The 26,619-nt window shown below is 31.6% G+C and overlaps 3 protein-coding genes across 3 annotated transcripts; all 3 read right to left on the bottom strand.

Moving 5' to 3' along the window:
* Positions 1-4,690: 4,690 nt before the first annotated feature.
* On the bottom strand, positions 4,691-14,588 carry LOC130976631 (uncharacterized). Its single transcript, XM_057901544.1, has 4 exons — positions 14,322-14,588; positions 13,706-14,184; positions 5,950-6,556; positions 4,691-5,574 (listed from the first exon to the last, which is right to left on the bottom strand). Exons 1-4 carry the CDS (start codon positions 14,391-14,393, stop codon positions 5,119-5,121), a joined length of 1,614 nt encoding a protein of 537 aa, XP_057757527.1. The 5' UTR covers positions 14,394-14,588; the 3' UTR covers positions 4,691-5,118.
* On the bottom strand, positions 10,375-12,253 carry LOC130976632 (protein MAIN-LIKE 1-like). Its single transcript, XM_057901545.1, has 2 exons — positions 11,846-12,253; positions 10,375-11,281 (listed from the first exon to the last, which is right to left on the bottom strand). Exons 1-2 carry the CDS (start codon positions 11,915-11,917, stop codon positions 10,490-10,492), a joined length of 864 nt encoding a protein of 287 aa, XP_057757528.1. The 5' UTR covers positions 11,918-12,253; the 3' UTR covers positions 10,375-10,489.
* Positions 14,589-17,227: 2,639 nt separating the features above from the next.
* On the bottom strand, positions 17,228-24,717 carry LOC130976273 (uncharacterized). Its single transcript, XM_057901092.1, has 4 exons — positions 24,476-24,717; positions 23,588-24,069; positions 18,339-18,948; positions 17,228-17,766 (listed from the first exon to the last, which is right to left on the bottom strand). Exons 1-4 carry the CDS (start codon positions 24,560-24,562, stop codon positions 17,302-17,304), a joined length of 1,644 nt encoding a protein of 547 aa, XP_057757075.1. The 5' UTR covers positions 24,563-24,717; the 3' UTR covers positions 17,228-17,301.
* Between the last annotated feature and the right edge of the window lie 1,902 nt (positions 24,718-26,619).

Below are 26,619 nucleotides of genomic sequence, written 5' to 3'. Positions count from 1 at the left end.
CTCATCTTGCTTCAAAATTGAAAGCACTAAAGTTAGAGTTTTCTGGGGATTTACTCGTGCATTTCATTTTGATTTCCCTTCCTGCACACTTTGGGCAATTCACAGTGAGTTATAACACTCTGAAGGACACTTGGTCCTTAAATGAGCTTATATCTCACTGTGTGCAAGAAGAAGAGAGGCTACAGCAAGATAAGACTGAAAGTGCTCACATGGCTTTATCTTCTCAGTATAAAAGAAAGCATGATACTACTGCGGATGTGCCTTCTCAGCAGAAAAAGGCTAAGAAACAAGATCAAGTTTCAACTTGTTTCTTCTGTAAGAAGGTGGGACACATGAAGAAGGATTGTACCAAATATGCCACCTGGCGCGTAAAGAAAGGGTTGCATGTGGAGCCGACCGCCAAGTGATACTGAAAGATACATCTACGTGGCAGACGGCAATATAGTTGCAGTCGAAGCTATAGGAACCTTTAGATTATGTTCCACGAGTGGATTTTACTTGGATTTATTAGAGACATTTTATGTACCGTCATTTAGACGAAATTTGGTTTCTGTTTCTCGTTTGGACAAATCAGGTTATTTTTGTTCGTTCGGAGATAATAAAGTCAGTCTCTTTTATAATTCGAATAATATATGCTCTGATCTTTTAGTGGATAAGCTATACAGGCTTAACTTAAATTCCTATAATAATGAAATACTGCAAACGGGTACAAAATAAAAAAAAAACTAAATGAGAATTCGGCATCATTATGGCACAAATGCCTAGGCCACATCCCTAAACAGAGAATTAAGAGGCTCGTGTAAGATGGAATTCTCGGACCCCTAAATTTGGCAGACTTTGAAGTCTGCATTGAGTGCATAAAGGGAAAAAGGACAAACGAAAGGAAATTAGGTGCCGAGAGAGCTAAAGATGTCTTAGAACTGATACATACCGATATATGTGGCCCATTCCCTACTGTCTCTTGGAATGGACAACGGTACTTTATTACGTTTATAGATGATTACTCTCGTTACGGGTATCTATATTTAATTCATGAAAAGTCCCAAGCCTTGGATGTTTTCAAGTCTTTCAAAGCTGAAGTTGAACTTCAACTTGGAAAGAAAATTAAAGTTGTCAAATTTGATCGTGGTGGTGAATACTACGGAAGATATGACGATTCAGGTGAGCAACGTCCTGGGCCTTTTGCTCTTTTTCTAGAGGAGTGTGGTATTGTTCCGCAATACACCATGCCAGGCAAACCTAGCATGAACGGTGTTGCAGAGCGAAGGAACCGAACTTTTAAGGACATGGTGAGAAGTATGATTAGTCATTATTCCTTGCTTGAATCACTCTGGGGAAAAGCCTTAAAGACCGCAGTGTACATTCTTAATAGGGTGCCGAGCAAAGCAGTTAAGAAAACCTCATATGAAATTTGGACTGGGAAAAAGCCTAGTATAAAGCATTTGCATATTTGGGGATGTCCAGTTGAGGCGCAACCTTATAGGCCGCATGAAAGAAAATTGGACTCAAGAACAATTAGTTGCTACTTTGTTGGTTACGCTAAGCATTCACGGGGTACAAGTTTTACAATCCTACATCAAGGTCTATTTTAAAACGGGAAATGCGATATTTCTTGAGGATGTTGAGTTTGGGGGGAAGGAAATATTAGGAATGTAGCTTTTGATGAGGATTCTATAACTGGCAATGATCAGGTTTTTGTGCCTATTATTGTTCAAGATACAGTTATAGTACAAGAGCACAATGAGAATCCTACTGTAGATCCAGTTACAGTACAAGAGAACAATGAGAATATTGTTGTTGCTCAAGATGCTGCTACAGTACAGGAAAATAATGAGAATCCTCCTCAATCCCAACCCATACAACAAGCTCAACAACCTCAAGAAGTGTCATTAAGGAGATCCAACAGAGAAAGGAGAAAATTCATCTATGGTCTCAAACAAGCTTCCTATCAATGGTATCACAAGTTTAATCAAGTCATTACCTCATATGGTTTTGAGGCAAAAATCATAGATGAGTGTGTATACCGCAAGTTCAGTGGGAGTAAATACTTTTTTGGTCTTATATGTTGATGACATTCTACTTTCCAGTAACGATATAGGCTTGTTGCATGAAACTAAGAAATTTCTATCGAACAAATTCGAAATGAAAGATCTTGGTGATGCCTCTTTTGTATTAGGAATCAAGATACTAAGAGATCGTTCTCAAGGTATTCTTGAATTATCACAAAAGAACTATATCGAAAAAATTTTAAGTAGATATGACATGAAAAGTTGTAGACCAATGGACACATCCGTAACTAAAGGAGACAAGTTCAGTCTCAAACAATGCCTTAAAAATGATCTTGAGAGGACAATACATGATAAACCTTATGCATCAGCACTAAGGAGCTTAATGTATGCTCAAGTCTGCACAACACGTCCTGATATATCATTTATAGTAGGAGTGTTGGGTAAATACTTGAGCAATCCGGATATGGATCATTGGATAGCTGTTAAAATGCGTAATGCATTGTTTAAAGAGAACAAAAGATTACATGCTTATTTATCGGATATCAGAAAATTTGGAGATTATTAGGTACTCTGATTCCGATTTCATTGCATATGGTTGCGAAACTTTGTCACTAAGCGTCATATAATAGATGACATTGAAAGGCCATTAAAGATATTTTGTGACAATAAGTCAGCAATACTACACTTCAATAACAATAAGAGCTTGACAAAATCGAAGCATACAGACATCAAGTTCTTAGTTGTCAAGGAGAAAGGTTAAGGAAAACAGATTTCTATAGAACATATAGGAACATGGTATATGCTAGCAGACTCATTAACCAAGGGATTGATCCCTAAAAGTCTTTCATGAGCACACTGCTCGAATGGGAGTCAATATTTGTGACGCCTTGGTTTAGTGGGAGTTTATTTTATGTTATATGTTCTATGACAGATATTGAATTATTCTTCTGCAGAATTAAGTTGATGGTTTATTTCATGTTATGTGAAATGTTCATTTTGCAATATTTGTATTGTGTTTGATCTCAATAAAGTTGGACCAGCTGGAAATAGACATGCATGAGATCACTTGGCATGTAATTTCCATATTACTCATCCAAATTTGATCTATGTCGTTGAGTATATTAGGATGGTGATTGGCGTGGTTTAGTCACGGCATTTAATGTGATAAAAGTTGCAGTAGTTCCATATCTAATGTATGAGACGGACCAGATTATTAAAGTAATAAGAGAAATAGCATTCAGATGCGCGCATAAAGTTTATAGAGATGTGATTATGTCAAGAAATAATATATGTATAGCCCAAGTAGGAGATTGTTAGGAAATTATTTGATTTCCTAACTTATTTGTGGGCAATACATATATTAATTATAATAACAAATTATGCTATTTCAAATTAAATGACTTATATAATGATGATCTCATTTATTGTTATAAATGCTAATTGAATAAGTCATTGTTACTTTTGATTTGGAATTAAATGAGAATAAAACCGGATATTATCTTTTGTTCATTAGATAATTATCTTTTGGATTTTAGATATATTATCTTTTGGACTTTAGATACTATTTTATTTGGACTTTAGGGTTTAATGGGTGCCATGCTCAAATATAAATAGACCTTTAGGGTTTCGGTCCCCAATATATCAAAGCCGCCTTTGTTGCTCTTTCCCCATCAAAGGAGTCACAATTCAGCCGCCTATGAATACAGAAGGCTTTGGTTGAGGAAGATCGAAAGAATCACAAGATCCAAACTCTTCCAATCATAATTCATGTTTATGAATTCAGGTACGCTTCCGCACTACAGTATTTTTGGTGATTCAATATGGATGATCTGGGTTATTGAAATTAATTTATTCCAACGTATGCTACGTGTATACTAAAATTAGTTGTCAGCCAGTATAAATTACATATTGAAATATAAATACACATTAAAAATAAATTAAACCACACATGTATTTATACACAAACATATTAATAGCTGATTTTAGTTGTTAATTTTGGTGTACAAATAATATTTTTGTATTTGCTTATATAATTAAAAATAAATTAAACCACACATGTATTTATTTTTTGTATTTACTGATATTCTATATTAATTTTAGTGTGCGAAATGCTTCCACACACACTTATTATCCATAAAGTTGCGTTTGTATACAGAGATAGAATACTGAAACATAGACACCGAAATACAAAATTGTGTTTGACAAAGAAGATATGGATAGAGATATTATGTCTAAAGATATAAAATTAGTGTATTTTATATCCATCCTATTAAAAAAGACATAGAGATACTAACAAAAAACATAATTTATTTTTTATTTTTTATTATTTTTGTTAATTTTTTATTATTATATTTTTTGTCTCAAATTTTTTAAATAAAAAAATAAAATTTTTATAATTTTTAATTTATCATAAAATAAAATATAAAAATAAAAAATTTTATATTTATATTATTTATGCCTTGTCTTTGTGTTTTGACTTGTCCTGATTTGAGAAATAAACTCAATCTAATATATATATATATATATATATATATATATATATGAAACTATATAAAAGTATCGTTTTCCCTTTTTGTATTTTGACTTTTGTTTTGGATAATATTATGAGAAAATTATTCTACTCGATCTCAAGATCAAATTGCAGGAATATAATAAAATTAGAAGTGTAATTATATATGGAATTAAAAAACTTCAAGAGGCTATATTATAATATAGAATAAAACCTAAAATAGTCCTGATAATTATTTCGAAAGGCAACGAGGTCTTTAACAGAAAAAAATTTAACCTGGTTCCTGACAATTATTTCGAAAGGACGACAAAGTCGCTGTGCTAAAAAAAATCTAGGTTGTTTTTTTTCATAGGGACTAATCAGTCCTAAAAAAAAAATATCAGGAACCAGATTGAATTTTTTTTTCTTAAGAGTCTCGTTGTCCTTTTAAAGTAATTGTCAGGGTTGGATGGGATATTCACTCTATAATACATAGTCACACGTCTTTTCTTTTTATTATAATATATATAGATCAAAATCCAACAGAGTCCATGACTAAGTTTCCTTTCTTTCCATTAAGAAATGAAGGAAGATTATTACTTTGGTGTTGGTGTATTTTGCTTAGACACAAAATGCATAAAGCGAGGTTCCAGAAGAGTGGTTCCCAAAAAACAATCCAAGACTAACATTATACCCATTTCCAAGGTATATACATCCATCAATAATTGACATTCCACCATAAACAGTAGCACCAGTCTCAAAGGACCAAACAATTTCACCACTCTTTGCATTAATTGCATAAATAGAACCCTTCCAATCTGGGGAGCCTGCAAAGACAATGTCATTAGCCACACTAACAGGTCCACTGGCAGTGGCATTGCTAGGGTTTCCAACTGACCATAGTATTGTGCCACTACTAGCATCCATTGCCACCCAACCCCCACTGGTTGTGGTCTTGTTCGAGGGTTTAAGAGTGAAATTTTTGGCATCAGAGTTTGCAATGTTGGTGTATACCATCTTTGTGTCGGTTGCTGCCCCCCAGTATCCGCCTCCTGCAATCCCACCTGGCCCAGCTTCCTACACAAATATACATACAAAATTACAAAATCAAATTAAAGGACGAATTTATTTATCACTCCACCTATATTATCATAATTAGTATACTCTCTAAAACATATTAGTACTAACAAAGGTGTTTGGTTTATATTTCATTATGTTCAATATCTTTTTTTAAAATATTATTTATAAAAAAAATTCTTTTTACATTTTTTATCATATAATCCTAAAAAAAAATTCAAAATAAAAATACAAACCAAATAAGCCTATAATGTGTGCTTACTTGCTATTTAGCTAATGATTTGGTGATGGATGAAGTTAATCGTTGGTTGATCTCTCTCACTTAAAAATTGATCGTAGCTTAATTAAAAATACGAGAATCTTAAAATTTGTTACCGTTGACCAAACAATGTTGCCGTTGTCCCGGTGCAAAGCCCAAGCAAAACCACTCTTTTGCACAGCAACAATAATATCTTCCTTTCTTCCCTTCACATCAATTGTTATCATCATCGGTGCTTCAGAAAAATCAGCATCTGGATTAGGACCTGGAGGACAATCAGGAGATGAAGATACATTGTTGCACGCCAAGAACCATACATCATACCCTCCCAATTGATGATACCACTTGATATCACCATTGTCCAAACCCAAAGCAAGAATCGAATTCGAGTGATTCTCCTCTTCAACGCACTCGTCCGGGTGCGTTGGCCGCGTTGTTAGGTTGTTCTGTTTCTCTTGACACCGGCGAACGCGCAAAGGCGCCGAGTACAAGTTCCCGGTGGCAATGTACACATGGTTCCTTGCCTCATCAATGGAAGGGCTGCTTCCCCACACGGCGGCTCCGGCGTACTCTCCTAGTTTTCCATGGTTATCCGGCAGCATGTAGGTTTGCCACAAGATGGCACCGGTGTGAATATCTAATTTTGAAAAGCTTCCCCGGAAAGTGCAACATTGTTCAGGACTTAATCCTTCTTCTAATGATGATGTACCTACATAAAAAGCCCTAGATGGAGACGCAAAGGTAAAAACTCGAGTGAAGCGTAAGTTGATAATGGAAAATCGGGGTAAAAAACTCAAATGAGCCAAGGAGAGCTCAAAATTACCTAATTAAGCCAAATGAAAAATCAATACGTGAATCAACCAGGACGAATTATTATATAATTCGAATCAATATGATTCGAATTTGATTTGCATGTAATTCGAATTGATATGATTCGAATTACTAGGAAGCCAACAACTGAATGAAGTTCGAAACAACTTGTTTCGAATTACACCAAGATAATTCGAATTAAGTTAATTCGAATTACTAGGAGAAGTGGCTATTAGAGGGGTTCGAATCAAGTTGATTCGAATTAGGTGAAATTGGAGTTGCATAGTAATTCGAATCAAGTTGATTCAAATTACAAGGGATTCGGCTATAAAAGGAGTTCGAGCCAACTTCATTCGAATCACTTTCTCATTCTCCAACCCCACCAAATCCCAGAGAAAAAGACCAACGTTCAGTACGAGTGCGACCAGAGCGGCTGTTTCTGTCGATGGGGGACGATCCGGGAAGGCTTTATCGTTTGGATGGAGTAGCTCATATCGCCGGTGTGATCAACGACGAGGTTAGTGGTTTATGTAAGCGGCTTATGATAACGGTATTTGTTAATGGTTTTTTATAATGGTTTATGTTACTGTTAGTGGTTTAGGATAGTGGTTTAGGAAAGTAGTGTAGGGTAGTGGTTTTTGTTGATGGTTTTTGTTAATGGTTTTGTTTTAGCGGTTTATTGTTAATGGTTTTTGTTAATGGTTTAGGAAAATAGTGTAGGCTAGTGGTTTTTGTTGATGGTTTTTGTTAATGGTTTTTGTTAATGGTTTTGTTTTAGCGGTTTATTGTTAGTGATTTTTGTTAATTGTTTAGAAAAATAGTGTAGGCTAGTGGTTTTTGTTGATGGTTTTTGTTAATGGTTTTTGTTAATGGTTTTGTTTTAGCGGTTTATTGTTAATGGTTTTTGTTAATGGTTTTTGTTAATGGTTTATTGTTGATGGTTTTTGTTAATGGTTTTTGTTAATGGTTTTGTTTTAGCGGTTTATTGTTAATGGTTTTTGTTAATGGTTTTTGTTAATTTAGTGGTTTGTGCATCTGTTCTAATTATGCGGTTTATGTACTGGCCAGCCTCGTCGTTGCATATCCAGTGTTAGGCGGCAACAGGGGATGCGTCTTGATGAGAGGTATGTCCCGTACTTGCAGATGGCGGGACTTTACTATCTTGCGAGACTGAACGACAGATGGTTCCGACTAGACGAGCCCCTAGTCAGCGCATTCGTGGAGAGGTGGCGGCCTGAGACGCACACCTTCCACATGCCGTTCGGAGAGTGCACTATCACGCTTCAGGACGTCGCATACCAGCTGGGGTTGCCAGTCGACGGAGACTATGTTAGTGGTTGCCTTACGGACTTCCACCTTTACATTGAGGGTGGGAGACCTGCTTGGCAGTGGTTCCATGAGTTGCTCGGTGTTTTACCTCCGGAGAACCAGGTGCAGAAATTCGCAGTCAACTGCACCTGGTTTCAGGAGACATTCGCAGAGTGTCCAGATGGGGCAGATGAAGAGACAGTTAGGCGATTTGCCCGGGCCTACATCATGATGTTATTGGGTACGCAGCTGTTTGCCGACAAGTCCGGCAATCGTATACACATCAGATGGCTACCGTATGTTGCTCGGCTTGAGGAGATGGGTCGCTACAGTTGGGCGTCGGCGGCACTAGCATGGCTGTACAGGTGCATGTGCCGAGTCGCCAACAGACATGTTGTGAAGTTAGCTGGACCATTACAGTTATTACAGTCGTGGATCTTCTGGAGGTTTCCCACACTCAGACCATCTGGGTATGATGAGATCAGCTGGCCCCTTGCCTCGAGGTACCGTTATTGTTTTGTACTAGATATTCTTCTTGTTATTATTTTGTAATTATGCCCTATATTCTTCTGTTTTCTTGTACGCAGATGGTCTGGTTACAACCCTGGGATTAGCAACAAGGGACCTCAGGTACAGATGGCTCGCATGAAGATCGACTTGTTACAGCCTCGGCAGGTAAGTAAGCAGAACTTTTGTGTATCTCAAGTCAGTGTTTCAGTTTATATCACTTAACTGAAAGTACAAACGATTTGATTTTGATTTTTTCAGTTCATATGGATGCCCTATAGCGCAGTCGACGTCATCCAGGTTGTCCATCCTGAGGTGTTGGAGCCTCGGCATACGATGTTGTGGCGATGCAGGACGTCCCTGATTTATTTTGCGGTTGTCGAGTGGCATCAGGTTGATAGAGTTTTACCTCAGTTTGGCGGCGTTCAGCCCATACCGTCTCCCGCCCTGAACATCGACTTCCTGATGTCGAAGGACGGGAGAGGAGGTGACCGTTGGTTCCCGGCACAGTACCCTGAGTGGCATCTTTACTGGCAGGAGCGTGCTGATTATATTCTACAGTTTGACATCGTGCCCGACCCTGGACCGTCACATGAGTTCTTGACATGGTGGTATCAGCACGGGAAGAGGTTTTTATCGCCGGAGATGTTATTGGGGGATCCGAGAGGTGTTCCTATTCCAGATGAGGCGACACAGAGGGGTGCAGGCCGACTTCCAGACATGGACCGGGTAGAGGATGTTCCTGACAGACGTCGCATTGAGAGGAGAGCACGAGTTGGGACACGTCGTAGCCAGCGTGAGTGGAACTGGGTAGATCAGGCTATGGATGCCGGAGACGACCCAGTTAGGGGTGGGGGGAGAGTTCGTGGTCGTGGAGGCAGGAGGAGGGTGGGTGCTGCTAGACAGGGTGCCCAGATGCCTGGGGGAGGTGATGTTGCGGGGGTTGATAGGGCGCATCAGGGCGGACATGATGGTGGGTCCCCTGGATCTGGTATGGGAGATCCCACGAGTCACACTGATGCTGGGCTTGGTGGTGGAGGTCTTGGAGATTACTTCATTAGTGTGACTCGTGGGATCTCCCATACCAGATCCAGGGGACCCACCATCATGTCCGCCCTGATGCGCCCTATCAACCCCCGCAACATCACCTCCCCCAGGCATCTGGGCACCCTGTCTAGCAGCACCCACCCTCCTCCTGCCTCCACGACCACGAACTCTCCCCCCACCCCTAACTGGGTCGTCTCCGGCATCCATAGCCTGATCTACCCAGTTCCACTCACGCTGGCTACGACGTGTCCCAACTCGTGCTCTCCTCTCAATGCGACGTCTGTCAGGAACATCCTCTACCCGGTCCATGTCTGGAAGTCGGCCTGCACCCCTCTGTGTCGCCTCATCTGGAATAGGAACACCTCTCGGATCCCCCAATAACATCTCCGGCGATAAAAACTTCTTCCCGTGCTGATACCACCATGTCAAGAACTCATGTGACGGTCCAGGGTCGGGCACGATGTCAAACTGTAGAATATAATCAGCACGCTCCTGCCAGTAAAGATGCCACTCAGGGTACTGTGCCGGGAACCAACGGTCACCTCCTCTCCCGTCCTTCGACATCAGGAAGTCGATGTTCAGGGTGGGAGACGGTATGGGCTGAACGCCGCCAAACTGAGGTAAAACTTTATCAACCTGATGCCACTCGACAACCGCAAAATAAATCAGGGACGTCCTGCATCGCCACAACATCGTATGCCGAGGCTCCAACACCTCAGGATGGACAACCTGGATGACGTCGACTGCGCTATAGGGCATCCATATGAACTGAAAAAATCAAAATCAAATCGTTTGTACTTTCAGTTAAGTGATATAAACTGAAACACTGACTTGAGATACACAAAAGTTCTGCTTACTTACCTGCCGAGGCTGTAACAAGTCGATCTTCATGCGAGCCATCTGTACCCGAGGTCCCTTGTTGCTAATCCCAGGGTTGTAACCAGACCATCTGCGTACAAGAAAACAGAAGAATATAGGGCATAATTACAAAATAATAACAAGAAGAATATCTAGTACAAAACAATAACGGTACCTCGAGGCAAGGGGCCAGCTGATCTCATCATACCCAGATGGTCTGAGTGTGGGAAACCTCCAGAAGATCCACGACTGTAATAACTGTAATGGGCCAGCTAACTTCACAACATGTCTGTTGGCGACTCGGCACATGCACCTGTACAGCCATGCTAGTGCCGCCGACGCCCAACTGTAGCGACCCATCTCCTCAAGCCGAGCAACATACGGTAGCCATCTGATGTGTATACGATTGCCGGACTTGTCGGCAAACAGCTGCGTACCCAATAACATCATGATGTAGGCCCGGGCAAATCGCCTAACTGTCTCTTCATCTGCCCCATCTGGACACTCTGCGAATGTCTCCTGAAACCAGGTGCAGTTGACTGCGAATTTCTGCACCTGGTTCTCCGGAGGTAAAACACCGAGCAACTCATGGAACCACTGCCAAGCAGGTCTCCCACCCTCAATGTAAAGGTGGAAGTCCGTAAGGCAACCACTAACATAGTCTCCGTCGACTGGCAACCCCAGCTGGTATGCGACGTCCTGAAGCGTGATAGTGCACTCTCCGAACGGCATGTGGAAGGTGTGCGTCTCAGGCCGCCACCTCTCCACGAATGCGCTGACTAGGGGCTCGTCTAGTCGGAACCATCTGTCGTTCAGTCTCGCAAGATGGTAAAGTCCCGCCATCTGCAAGTACGGGACATACCTCTCATCAAGACGCATCCCCTGTTGCCGCCTAACACTGGATATGCAACGACGAGGCTGGCCAGTACATAAACCACATAATTAGAACAGATGCACAAACCACTAAATTAACAAAAACCATTAACAAAAACCATTAACAATAAACCGCTAAAACAAAACCATTAACAAAAACCATTAACAAAAACCATCAACAATAAACCATTAACAAAAACCATTAACAAAAACCATTAACAATAAACTGCTAAAACAAAACCATTAACAAAAACCATTAACAAAAACCATCAACAAAAACCACTAGCCTACACTATTTTCCTAAACAATTAACAAAAACCACTAACAATAAACCGCTAAAACAAAACCATTAACAAAAACCATTAACAAAAACCATCAACAAAAACCACTAGCCTACACTATTTTCCTAAACCATTAACAAAAACCATTAACAATAAACCGCTAAAACAAAACCATTAACAAAAACCATTAACAAAAACCATCAACAAAAACCACTACCCTACACTACTTTCCTAAACCACTATCCTAAACCACTAACAGTAACATAAACCATTATAAAAAACCATTAACAAATACCGTTATCATAAGCCGCTTACATAAACCACTAACCTCGTCGTTGATCACACCGGCGATATGAGCTACTCCATCCAAACGATAAAGCCTTCTCGGATCGTCCCCCATCGACAGAAACAGCCGCTCTGGTCGCACTCGTACTGAACGTTGGTCTTTTTCTCTGGGATTTGGTGGGGTTGGAGAATGAGAAAGTGATTCGAATGAAGTTGGCTCGAACTCCTTTTATAGCCGAATCCCTTGTAATTCGAATCAACTTGATTCGAATTACTATGCAACTCCAATTTCACCTAATTCGAATCAACTTGATTCGAACCCCTCTAATAGCCACTTCTCCTAGTAATTCGAATTAACTTAATTCGAATTATCTTGGTGTAATTCGAAACAAGTTGTTTCGAACTTCATTCAGTTGTTGGCTTCCTAGTAATTCGAATCATATCAATTCGAATTACATGCAAATCAAATTCGAATCATATTGATTCGAATTATATAATAATTCGTCCTGGTTGATTCACGTATTGATTTTTCATTTGGCTTAATTAGGTAATTTTGAGCTCTCCTTGGCTCATTTGAGTTTTTTACCCTGGAAAATCGTTAGACAAAAAATTTAGTTAAATTAATTAAATTAATTGAAGATATAAAAATAATTTATATATTAAGTTTTTATGTATAATGGTAATTTAGTTAAGTTCTAAGAATTTAAAATTTTTAATTTAAAAAATAATAAAATAACATTTTAATTTTTTCAATCATAAAAATTTTGTTATTATATTATAAAATTATTTTTTAGAAAAATTTAAATTAATAAAAAATTATGTAAATAATTATATCCCTATAATATCATGTAAAGAACTTACGCCATGCTGCCACTTATGATGAAAAACACCTGACCTTTTTTTACACGAATGCATGCATAATAATTATTTGATTATCCATTTTTTTTAGCAGAATAAAAAAATTTAGTGAAAATTAGTTAGAATTTATTTTATTTAATATTTATTATTTCTGTAACAATTAATAAATATTAAATAAAATAAGTTTGGATGATTTTTTTTTGTTTTTCTAACTTTACCTTTTTTTTTATATAAAATCAAGTCAACTTTAATAATAAAACGAACAAAATATTCTGTGATGTAAAAATTAAAAAATGTTTAAAGATTATGAGACTCAATTCAATTGACCAAATAAACCCCTAAATAATTATATAGTGGGCCATTTTCATTGAGTGACATATACATATAGTACACTCAACACTCAACAGTGACGACTGACCACACAAAAATAAAGAATTATTTTCATACTTTTATATTTGTTACTAAATCATTCACGATTTATATATTAATGAATTGTGTAATTTTGCTAGAAAATCGTAACAACAAATAGTACGGTTCATGAATAAAAATAAAACTCATTACTCACAAAAAAAATATTATTTATTACAACTATTCACAAAAAAAAGTGTGGTAGTTTTTAATTTATTATTATTTTTCTTAAATTTTTAATAAAAGAATAAAATATTATTACAATTTATTTATTATTTTTCTTAACAATATGCTTTTAAGTTCTTAACAGTTATTCACACACAAAAAATTGTGGTAGTTTTTAATTTTTCATAAGAATTTTATTAACAGATGTGCTAAATAAGAACAAATAATAAGTATCCCAAGAAATAATAAATATATTGACGGAAAAAAGTAAATTTCTTAAATTTTTAAAGGTGAAAATTCAAGTGCGAAAATGTAAATATTTTTGAATAAATTTGTATTAATTTTTAACTATCAACTTTATATGTAAAATAATAAAAAAGTTGAAAACTTGTTTTGTTATATATGAAATCTTAGTTTTTCAATCAAAGCATCAAAATTGTTAATTATGGTCCAAGAAGGGATATATACAAACCTTTTATAGTAAGTTCCAGACATTGTCAAAACACTTGAGTCATGTCTATCCAACCTTGTTTGCCAAACTAACTCTCCTGTTAATCTCTTAAGAGCAATAACCACAGCAGGACCATAGATTCCAACAATCACAAATTCATCAGCTATGGTTGGTGTTGCCCTAGACACTGTCCAATTAACACCAGCAACCAACCCTGTTGGTTTTAATCCTGTTAGTTCTTGCAAGTTTTGCTTCCAAACAAGGCTTCCATCACATTCCCTTACTGCAAAGATTTCACCTTTCCATGATGGAAAGTAGAGAGTTCCATCAAAAATTGATGGGGTTGCAGTTATGTCTTTTCCTGCATAGAATTTCCATTTTAGTGTCAAGTTTGAAACGGTTTCAAGGTTGATTTTGTGTTCTTTGTTAGCATATCTTCTGTTGTATATGTCTCCACCATGGTTTATCCAATTTTGTTGCTCCTTTGTGGAAAGCTTAAACTGAAATCATTCAACATGGTAAACTCACTTTAATGGAGTAGTAGCTAGTACTATATGTATAAAAAATTAATTTTAAGTAAGTATATAGTATAATTAAGGATAACAAATTAAATTTGTTACATAGTATATATCCTTACATTAAGAGCTTTGGATGAAAATGAACTTGCTAGCAGGCAGAAAACAAACACACAGATTACAGAGCTGGCCATTTGCTTCGACGATACAATTCAATATGCAACTTAGATGTAATGGTGAAACTATTCAAGTGTTTCCACCTTTGCACATGTATCCTTATAGGAGGACCTAGATATATAGTAGCTATATAAACAAACAAAGTATCGTATGCTCTATTTTTCTAATTTGACTTTGGTTTTCGATAAAATTCTGAGAAAATTTGTACTACTCTCATTCTCTCAAGATCAGATTAGCAGGAATATAATAAAACTAGAAGTAATAAAACTAGAAGTGGACCTAGAATTAAAAAACAAAAGAAGCTATAATATATTAGTCACACATCTTCGCTTTTTAATATATATATTTGCTTTCATATATTGTTGTTGGAGCATTTGAAGAGTCATATCATATTATTATCATATATATAAGTATCATTATCACTATTTTAAATTGAAAATTGCATCGCTAATGTGCTATAGCTCAAATGGTATAATTTTCTCATACTCATCTAAGAGATTACAAGTTTGAGTTTTCTTCTGGATGCTGCCAAAATGTTTTCAAATTTTTTCTTTGACCCGTTTTAAAAAATACGTATAGTATATACATTATTAACTAAATAATTAAGTTTGATGAGGCAATTAAGTAATAAGTGGTGGCCAATTTGTGCAATAATTAAAGGCAGAGTACCATAAGATGGTTGCATTTATGTAGGTCAGGGTCTTATTTGGTGGATGTTACAATACTCCCTTAGTGTTTGGAGTTTTAAAATTTCATATAATTTTAACAAAAAAATACTATTAAAATTTAAAATTTAATTTACTTTGCATTGATTTAGGTTAACATTTAATGTATACTGATGAAATCAATAAACAATTAATACTTTTTTTTTGAAAAATTACAAACATATTAATTACAACTTATAAAATATATTTTTAATAAATAATAATTATAATTATTATAAGAAATTTAATATGCTCTATTAGTATATAAGTTATTTAATTAGTTAATAAAATCTAATTAATTAATAATTTTATATTTTATTTATTTTAATTATTTATTTAAAATTATAATTTATTTCATAAAATTTATTTAATATATTATCTGTTTTTGTTCATTGAAAATAATGAATTTGTTCACTGACAAACTTATTTCTATTTCTATATAATTTGAATCGTATTCGTATATTTTTATTTTTTTTTATTAATCTAATTTTATTCGCATATTTTAATTTTAAATTTTTAAAACTTTTTTATTTAAAATTTAGATAGATATAATTTAAATTAATAATTTAATTTAATAAAAATAAATATATTCGTATTATTTTTATTATCTTAACCAAAAAATATCTCTAACTATATTTTCTAGGTAAGATTTATTAATCTTTTCAGATATTATGTATTTATATATACACTTTAATATTATTAATTTGAAAGATTACATATATCTATCTCTTTTGTTGAACTATTTAAAAATCATGTTTAATCGTTTTAAAAATATAATACGAGAATATTTATTTAAAATAAGAGGAATATATTTATTTAAAATTTAAAAATTTTAAATAAATTTATTCATATTAATTTTAAAATAATATGAATATGTTTGTTTAAATAAAAAAAATTTAGAATAATAAGAGTATTATATCTTTTTAATTCTTTTAAATTTTTATTTTTATCATAATTTTATAATAATTTAATATCAATTTAAAAATAAAATAAATTTAAATTAAAACAAAAAATTTAACCCAAATAGAATTTAATGTTAATTCTTTTCTCTTTTCTTAATAATTAAATGATGATTCTTCTCTCTCTTCTTAATTAAAAAGTACTAAACGTTAACTTTTATTTAACTCTTTAAAAAGAGTTTTAATACTCCAAACCTTTTAGAAGTATTGAATCAGGCGCCGTCTTACTTTGCTTCTTCTGAGAACTTCTCTGCATCTTTTTCACTCTGCCTTTTGTGTGTAATGTTTTTGACACCAACTCATTTTCAATTCTCTCACAGAAATGGCGGTTGGATAATTTAGCAAACTTGCTGATTCTTCAAAAAGTTTGACAAAAAGTGTCTGAATAAATAATAAGCTATTTAATTTTTGCAATAAATATCAAAACCTTTGTTTAGGGCGATAACAAAAGGAAAGTATGAGAAGCCAATGAAATATTTATACAATATGTACAATGAAGGTTTATGGAGTATTAGAGATATAATCATTAGTGTTATCTTTTCCCATCAGCCGAAGCATTTGAGATGAGTGGTATTATGACATAGTATTAAAGCGCTAGATCCGAAAGATCAAGAATTTGATCCTTAGTGAACCCGAAAATTAGTTTAAGTTTTTGGGAAGATGTTTATTATCCCTAGTACTCGGATGGTTTTTCTAGATAGTATGGGAGATGTTCATCTTGTAACTCAATAGGCCATTGTACACATTGTACAAATAGTCCATTATCTCCCTAACATATCCATAACAAAATTCACCCCTGAACATTACATAACAGCATAGGCCAAAAAAAATCATAAAGAGAGACAGTTAACTAAGAAAGAACTTTGTTTCACTCTTCCATAAGAAAATCCCCATCTTCCTCCTCACTCAGATCAAGAGCAGCCATCACCTCGTCAAGCGGAACAGAAGGTTAGACTATTATTGCAAATGTGTATTCAAAGAGAGCTTCTTGGGCCAGTCTTCAATTAACGAATAATGCTTAATGGGCTTTGAGACGGGCTAAGTCAGACCCAAATTGTGAGAAATAACTTACCCACAAGATTTACCAAAAAAATTTAATACCAAAAACATGTTGACCAAAATAATTCATTGATCAATATGATTTAGTCACAAGTACACCACAATAAATGTTGGCTCTAGCTCTATATATATTGCACCCAAAGTTGAGTCCATGTTATTAATTAAGAAACACTACATAGTACATACCAAGTCCCCAATATGAGTTATTTTACTTTGACACAAAATGCATAAAGAGAAGTTCCAGAAGTGAAGTTGCCAAGATTCAATCCAATACCAACCTTATACCCATTACCGAAGTATATACATCCATCACTAATTGACATTCCACCAAAAAAGGTGGCACCAGTCTCATAAGACCAAACAATTTCACCCCTCTTTGCATCAATTGCATAAATAGGACCCTTCCTATTCGTGGAACCAGCAAACATAATGCCATTAGCCACACTAACAGGTCCACTAGCAGTGGCATTGCTTGGGTTTTCTACTGACCATAATATTGTGCCACTATTAGCATCCATTGCCACCCAACCACCACTAGTTGTGGTCTTGTTCGAGGGTTTAAGAGTGAAATTTTTGGCATCAGAGTTTGCAATGTTGGTGTACACTATATTTGTGTCGGTTGCTGCCCCCCAGTATCCACCTCCTGCAAGCCCACCTGGCCCAGCTTCCTGCTTACATTTTCCAAAATGCACCACACTCTTATTATTGGAATTTATATAGAAGATACATCAAGTTCACATATAACATAATACATATTTTTTTAACAAAATAATAATAATAATAATAATAAATATTTTTTTAGAATGCCTAATACTTATTAAAATCTTGATTTATCTATCTATTTTTTTTACCTATATATCTAAAATAATGATGGACTTAAAAAATAATTTTCTTATTAATATTAATTAATTTTTTGCAAGACTTAGTTACTTACTAAAGAGTAAAGAAGTGTTGAAGGAGAAAAATAATCAATTAATACCTCTAAAAGAACTAAAACCTTGAAAACAAATTGTTTCATTCAATATTTTTTATCATTATTATTCAAAGGAATATAATATTAGACTTTCCCTTGTTAGCTAATAAGAAGATATAAAATTCTATAAAATTATCATAAAAGGTAATTTAATGTACATCGCACGCAACGCAGGACTTATAAACTTAAAATAAGTCACAAGAAAATAATTCAAAAATTATTTGAAGAAATTTTTTTCTATAAAAATGTTAAATTTAAATTTGTTACCGTTGACCAAATGATGGTGCCGTTGTCCCGGTGCAAAGCCCAAGCAAAACCACTCTTTTGCACAGCAACAACAATATCTTCCTTTCTTCCCTTTACATGAATGGTGATCATCAATGGTGCCTCAGAAAAATCAGCATCTGGATTAGGACCTGGTGGACAATTAGGAGATGAAGATAAATTATTGCACGCAAGGAACCATACATCATACCCTCCCAATTGATGATACCACTTGATATCACCATTGTCCAAACCCAAAGCAAGAATCGAATTCGAGTGATTCTCCTCTTCAACACACTCGTCCGGGTGTGTTGGCCGTGTCGTAGTTAGGTTGTTCTGTTTCTCTTGACACTGTTCAACGCGCAAAGGCGCCGAGTACAAGTTTCCCGTGGCAATGTAAACATGGTTCCTTGCCTCGTCAATGGAAGGACTACTTCCCCACACGGCGGCTCCGGCGTACTCTCCTAGTTTTCCATGGTTATCCGGCAGCATGTAGGTTTGCCACAAGATGGCACCAGTGTGAATATCTAGCTTTGAAAAGCTTCCCCGAAATGTGCAACATTGTTCAATGCTTGTGAGTTCTTCCAGTGAAGATGTACCTACATAAAAAGCCCTATAGATATGAAGGTATAATAGTGTTAGATATACAAGCAGGCACACATTTACCGTTATTTTTATGTGAAGTTAATATTTGATGATGGTTAAATAATTTAGAGTAATAAATTTGACTAAATTGAAAATACCAAATGACACAAACGAAAAAAGATATAGCCCCTCTCTCTCTCTTAAAGGGAGTCACGATGCCTACATGAGGGTTGCCGCTGTCCCAGGGCTGCGGTGACCATCCCCTGCTTCCCTCTTTAACCTTCTTATCTTTTCTTTTCCTTCTCTTTTTCTCTTCCCTTACTATTTATCTATTATCTTCTTTATTTTTATAATTACATTTTTATTTTCCTTCTTCACCGGTCACATCACACCACTGCCACTTTCCCACGTCCAGACTTTCGTCACCATCCCTTCCTCTCTTCTCCCGCGCGCCCCTTCTTTCTGGTTTTGGCTTTTATTTTTGTTTCTGTTTTTTCTTTTAGATATCTGGATCTGATCCAGATTTATATTTCTAATAACTGCGTTATACTTAGTTCTCTCTTCGTTATGATATCTAAGATTCTTTTTATGGTATTTTAAAAAGAAAAACTATAGGTACCAATATATTATTTATTAATTTATTGTAAATAATAATTAATTATTATATTTTAAATTCATGTATAACGAGATACATCTAAAAAATATATATATAAAGATATTTTTATTAGATACAGTCATAAAAATATTTTTAGAGAAAATTTAGGGGCAAGTAGATTTTGTGGTTTTTAGTTATCAATTATGTTTTTAATGGTGTAGATTATATTTAATGGTGTAGAATCATTCAATTTCTTTTTAATGGTTAAGTGCTAGTCCTTATAATTCCTCATATTTTTATTAGACACATATATAAAGATAATCTATGAAATACAATCATAAATAAAAATTGGCAAAAATTAACAGAAATATTGTTGATAATGTAACAAAATTATTTTAAAAATGATATTATAAGTATGGGATAAAAATATAATAAAAGAAACTTTTTTTCCATGAATATTTTTAAATTTAAGAAACTTTTGGATCTATTCCAAAAAGAAAAAAAATATTTGTCTATGTTGTAAGTTTGCAACACTTTCTATGTAGTTTTAAAAATAATAGAGATTATAATTTATCATTTTTTTGTTTTTAACATTTTTTGTAATCAAATTATGTATTTACTCTCGTATCATAATTTAACATAAAACTTATTTTTTTTGTTTTTGTTTTAAATCTTATGTATTTTCTGCGATTTATAAGTACTATTCGGCTATTTTTTTTAATGAAAGATTTTTTTCTGTTAATTTTTTTTTTATTAAATTATCATCCAACTGTTTTTATTTATCAATAATTTTATACAAAAATAACTGTATATGTATACTAAAAAGAAAATTCAGTAAAATTTGAAAGAAGTTAAAGTTAACTAATGACAACTTTGTCTTAAACTCTTCCGTACGTAAAATCTATGACCTATGACGATAAAGGTGACGCACAAAACAAACAGCTCCCAAATACAAAATAGTGTTGGTCTCTAACCTTGTTATTTTTTAATGAATAATGCTACATAGTCAAAATATTATAAATAATAAATAAAGATATATAATTAATAATATTTGTATTTATAAGAGAGTATAAATTATTCTTTTAATTTAATTAACATAATTAATTTTTTAATAATTAATTATTTTTTTCATTTAATTATACTATAAAAGTTAATTTTAAATTTAATGTGAATCAAATTCTAAAAATTTCTCTCTTATTATTACTATATACATTTATAATTCTATAATTTTTTTCTCCCAAATAAAAATCTCAAATTCTTATATTTTTTATTTTTAAAAAATCTCAAATCACCTCAACACATTTAAAAAAAAAATAAAAACATCTTAAATTTGATCGATTTCTATTTATTGAAAATTATAAACATCCAAAATTATTAGTTTATGACTTGTAAAATAAAATAATAAATAAATTTATTGATTATAGATACCATGTATATAAAATATAAATATTATATGTATAAAAATATGGATATTAAATTAGAGAATTTAACAACTTCTGATATACAACTTATATTTTACATATAGACTAATATAAAATATAAACAAAAATTAAGAAATAAAATCTTAAAAATAATTATTAACTCGTCATATTAAAATCAATAAATAAAAATACATATAAATAGTAAATAAAAAATATTAAAATTATGACTCTTTGGTATACATATAAAATAATTTGAAATATATAACAAGACACATAGTTTAAAATTTAGTAATATATATGAAATTATGAATGTTATGAGTATGAAATTATGGATGTTATTAATATGAAATTTTGGATGTTATGTGTATCTTACCTAACTATGAATGTTATGTGTATGAACTTATAGATGTTATGAATAAATTTGCTAATTGAATAAATTAATTTAATTATTTGATATTTTTTTTAAATTTAATTATAGTAAAATTTGAAAATATATGTAAATCAAAATAAATTATTTCACTTTGAAAAATATGAAACAAATTTTTAAATTATCAATCATTTAAAACATTATACGTTAATTTAAATGTATAATATCTTCAAAAAAAAATTAAAACATTTTGAATCATAATTTATTAGTGGATATATGAAATAATTTAAAATATATAATTAAATATAGTTTAAAATTGAATAATATTAATTGTAAAAATATATTAATTATAAAAATTATGTATATAAATATATAAATGTTACATAATAAATAAAAAATATGCTTTTGTTATTATAATATAAATTAAAAATTATAAATATAAATTATGTATATTCATTTAATAAGAATATAAATTGATAAAGTATATATTTATAATATACTATTTAATATATACAATAAATATTGCAATAATTAAAAATAGTAGGCACGTGAAAGCATAATAATTAAATTTTATTCATCTAATTAAATAAAGTCAAAAATAAAAAGTTTTGGCTTATTTTAGTTCCTAACTTTTGTTACCAAATTTTTTCCTTTCTTAATATGCACATGCATATCAAATTTAAAGTCAACTTTAATAATGGAAGTATAAAATAATTTATGATGAAAATAAATAAAAAGATTGGTTGCGTAAAGTCCACGACGACACATTCAATTGACGAAAAACCCCTAAGCAATTATACAAGATTAATTGGCCATATTGATTGAGGGTGGCATATACAGAAATATTTAATAATTAAAAATTAATAAAAAAATCAAAAATTTTTATTTAATATTTATTAATTATTAATAAATATTAAATAAAATAAATTTGATCTATTTTTTTATCTCTTTAATATTATCGATAATATTATTATAGAATACTCAACAATGAAACAAAAATAAAGAATTTATTTCTTAATTTTGAAAAGTGCAAGAGAGCCTCACTAATTCACTATTCATTAGCTTAAAATGCTACAATTTCTTTAATTTCATCTTATTTTATTAAAAGTTTTTTATGTCTTTCTTATTTATCTAAAATTAGAACTGAGACTCGAATTCACAATTTTTAAGTGAATATAAAAAAATTATGTCATTTGAACTATAACTCATTAATAAAAGTCTTATGTGTCTTCTTTTTATTTTATTTAAAATTAGAAGTAAATTTTGAATCGACAACTTCTAAATAAATATTAAAAGACTATATCATTTGATTTATAGTTCGTGACAAAGTCTTATGTCTCTTATAGATATCTTCTTTAGATAATTTATAAATATATAAAATATTTCTCATTTCATAAACTAACTTTTAAAATTAAGTTAGACTTATTCTTAATTTTAATATGAAAGTAGCTCTAATTAACGATTTTTCTTTTCACACGTTACACCTTTTTATTTCAATACATTTGTCAACTTTTAAACAAATTTAACATTTTAAAATAAGTTTTCATTTCTAATATATTGAAATAAAATAACTAATTTTCTTAATAACATTCTTATTTTAATTATGATAATTAATAAGTAAATATATTCTTAGTTATTTATTTAGTGATAATTTTGTTTATTGATATAATATAACGTTATATATTATTAAATTAAACTATATTTGTTATTTTTCTTAATAAGAATGGAGTAGTTTTAAATTTTACAATAATCTTATTGATATTAGGAGTCCAATTTTTTTTTTTAAAAAGTTTCCCAAAAATATATAAATATTCATAGATAAAAAAAAACTTTTCAAACTTCTAATACATCTTATACGAATAAAACTCTTTTAAAGTGATTAAACTTTAATTTTCTTTTTACCTTACCCTCATCGTATATTTTGTTATATTTTACTAAATTGTTTAACGTAACACATGTTAACTATTATTTTTATAAGAAGATATATTTAGGTAAGTAATAATTATCTTTTTCTATATGATGTAATAAAAAGTTAAAATCCTATTATAAAAAAAAATAAAGATAAGAAAAAAATTCAGGTGCAACTATATATGAAATTAATAGTTAAAAATCGTTAGATGAGAATTTAATTAAATCTATCAAATCATTTAACGATTCTCAACAATTAATTTTGCATGAAGTTAGTTGCACTGAGTTTTCACCCAAAAAAAAAGTTTATATAAAAAATTTATACAAATTCTAAAAAGACTCTTGAAATTAAGAAGAGATATATATGTATACCAACCCTTTATAGTAAGTTCCGGACATGGTCAAAGTACTTGAATTATGACTATCCAACCTTGTCTGCCAAACTAACTCTCCAGTTAATCTCTTGAGAGCAATAACCACAGCAGGACCATAGATTCCAACAATCACAAATTCATCGGCTATAGTTGGTGTTGCTCTAGACACTGTCCAATTAACACCAGCAACCAACCCTGTTGGTGTTAACCCTGTCAGTTCTTGCAAGTTTTGCTTCCAAACAAGGCTTCCATCACTTGCTCTTACTGCAAAGATTTCACCATTCCATGATGGGAAATAGAGAATTCCATCAAAGATTGATGGGGTTGCAGTTATGTCTTTTCCTGCGTAGAATTTCCATTTTAGGCTTAAGCTTGAAACGGTTTCACGGCTGATTTTGTGTTCTTTGTCGGCATATCTTCTATTGTATATGTCTCCACCATGGTTTATCCAATTTTGTTGCTCCTTTGTGGAATAAAGCTTAAACTGAAATCACTCAACACTTGCAAACTCAGTTTAATAGAGTAGTAACTAGTAAGCATGAATACTCATAAAATTATATTCAATTCATAGAGAAGAATAAGTATAGAAAATTAGTTTTTAATTAGTTAATATTAATTAATTTTTTTAAAATTACAAAAATTTTCAAGTATTTAAAACTTAAGAATTATAATTTAAAATTTGATATTTAGGACTTAAAATTTGTCATTTAAATTTTTTTAAAAAAGTTAATTAATATTGACATAAAAGTTTGACTTTTTAGTTGAATTTTTATCTAATGGATAAGAACAAAAAATTTTCATAAATCGATGAGAATGAAAATTAATTTGAAGCAATTAAGTATATAGTACAGGGAAACAAATTAAAATTGTTACATAGTATATATCCTTACATTAAGAGCTTCGGATAATGAAGTTGCTAATAGGCAGAAAACAAACACGGAGATTACAAAGTTGGCCATTTGCTTCGATGATACCATTCAATATGCAAATAATGATGCAACTCAGATGTAACTGTGAAAGTATTCAAAGTGTTTTCCACCCTCTAATTTCCTCATATATCGTTATAGGACCTAGACATTCCTTCAATTGATACATCTAACTCATGCACCAAAGGCCTCCTTTTATAGGCTCCAAAAACAAGCACTATAGTGTAAGCTATCACCACCTATTGGAAGTGCCAAATTTCTTCCAAGTACGGTGCCTAATTTTCTTTTACGGTGAAAACTTAAGTGCAGTTAATTTTATATGAAGTTGATAGCTGAAAACCGTTAAATAATTTGACTAAATTTTTATTTAACAGTTCTCAATTATCAATTTTACGTGAAGTTGACTCCACCTGAATTTCAACTTTCTTTTATTTGATTAGTGTAATATTATAAAGAGGGTATGATATAAGAGTGTTGCGAGGAATAAATAGTTAAATAATAATTTTAATTAGATAGACCCTTTAGTACTCATTAGTTTTATATAGAATGATAAATTCGGTTAAGTTCTAAGAATTTAAAATTTTCAATGTATCGAAGGAATTAAAGTTAATAATTAATGACGTCTTTATCATAATATATGTAATAAAATCACTTTTTATTTAAATTTAAATTAATAAAATAAGACACATAAATAATTATATATTTAACATATCTCCTTCAAATATTTTTTTATATTTTGCTTGAATATTTATATAGATATTTTTTTCTTTTTATTTGGTATATACTATTTTTTTCTTTAAAAGATAATAAAAATAAAATTCTAATTTTTTAATCATATAAATTTTATTATTATATCATAAAATTATTTTTTTAAAAATTAAATTAATAAAAAATTATATAAATAATTATATCCCTATCAATATAATGTAAAGAATTTACGCCTTGCTGCCAATGATGAAAAATACATCACCTTTTTTTTACACGGATGCATGCATAATAATTATTTGATCATCCATATCTCTTTGTATATAAAATCAAAAGTCAACTTTAATAATAAAATGAGCAAAATATTCTGTGATATAAAAATTAAAGAATATGTTTGAAGATTATGAGACTCAATTTAATTGACCAAAATAGTGGGCCATTTTCATTCAGTGACATATATACATATAGAACACTCAACAGTGACAACTGACGACACAAAAATAAAGAATTCTTTTCGTACTTTTATAAGATACAAGAGTCTCATTAGTTTAAACTTTAAAGTGCTGCAATTTCTTTCATAGCATTTTATTACTCTTTTTATTTCAATATATTATTTATCATGTTTTAAACAAATTTAAATTTTAAAATAAATTTTCGTTTCTAATTACATATTGATTATTTTCAAAACACTCTTAATTTAGTTATGATAACTAAGTAACTATTAATCATATATTTATTTTTATTTTATTTTACAAGTATGATCGTATATATATATATATATATATATATATATATATATTTGAGAAATCAATTAGATAAGGATAATATTTTTCAACTTTTAGATTGCGAAAAATATAATAATTTTTTCTATTAATTCTGTCTAGAAATGCAACACATTATTAGGTAGGTGTCGAAATTTTTATATAGTTTTTACTTCTTTTGCATAAAATAAATCATGATTTTTTTTATTCGGATATTTTTACTTTATTAATTTAAACTTATTATTATTGTTTGATTTTTCATTATTATAAATTTATAAATATTATTTTTTATAGGAATATCATATATAACTTAAAATTTTATGATTCATTTTATTTTTATCAGATAATATTTGATGTGTTCGTTAATAAGTATGAAGTTATTTGTACATAAATAGTAATAGAGTATTGGATAATGCTTGCCTCTATTTATAAATCATGTTAGATTAGTGGATTTTATTTACAACTTTGATGAGTTTTCATGAGTTTGGAAACTCTAAATTAATATTAGTGATGATTAAATATTATTAATATGATTATCTGCATAATTATCAATTTGATATAGATTTATATGTGTTAATTTTTGCTGTACAGATTTTGATGTTGGGCCGAATAGAAAAGAAAATTGTTACAAGCTTAATCGTG

The sequence above is a fragment of the Arachis stenosperma genome, chromosome 4 (genome assembly GCF_014773155.1).
Source record: "Arachis stenosperma cultivar V10309 chromosome 4, arast.V10309.gnm1.PFL2, whole genome shotgun sequence".
Classification (NCBI taxonomy): Eukaryota; Viridiplantae; Streptophyta; class Magnoliopsida; order Fabales; family Fabaceae; genus Arachis; species Arachis stenosperma.
Note: the sequence above shows the minus strand (reverse complement) of the source record. Positions and strands in the feature narration are given on the sequence as shown.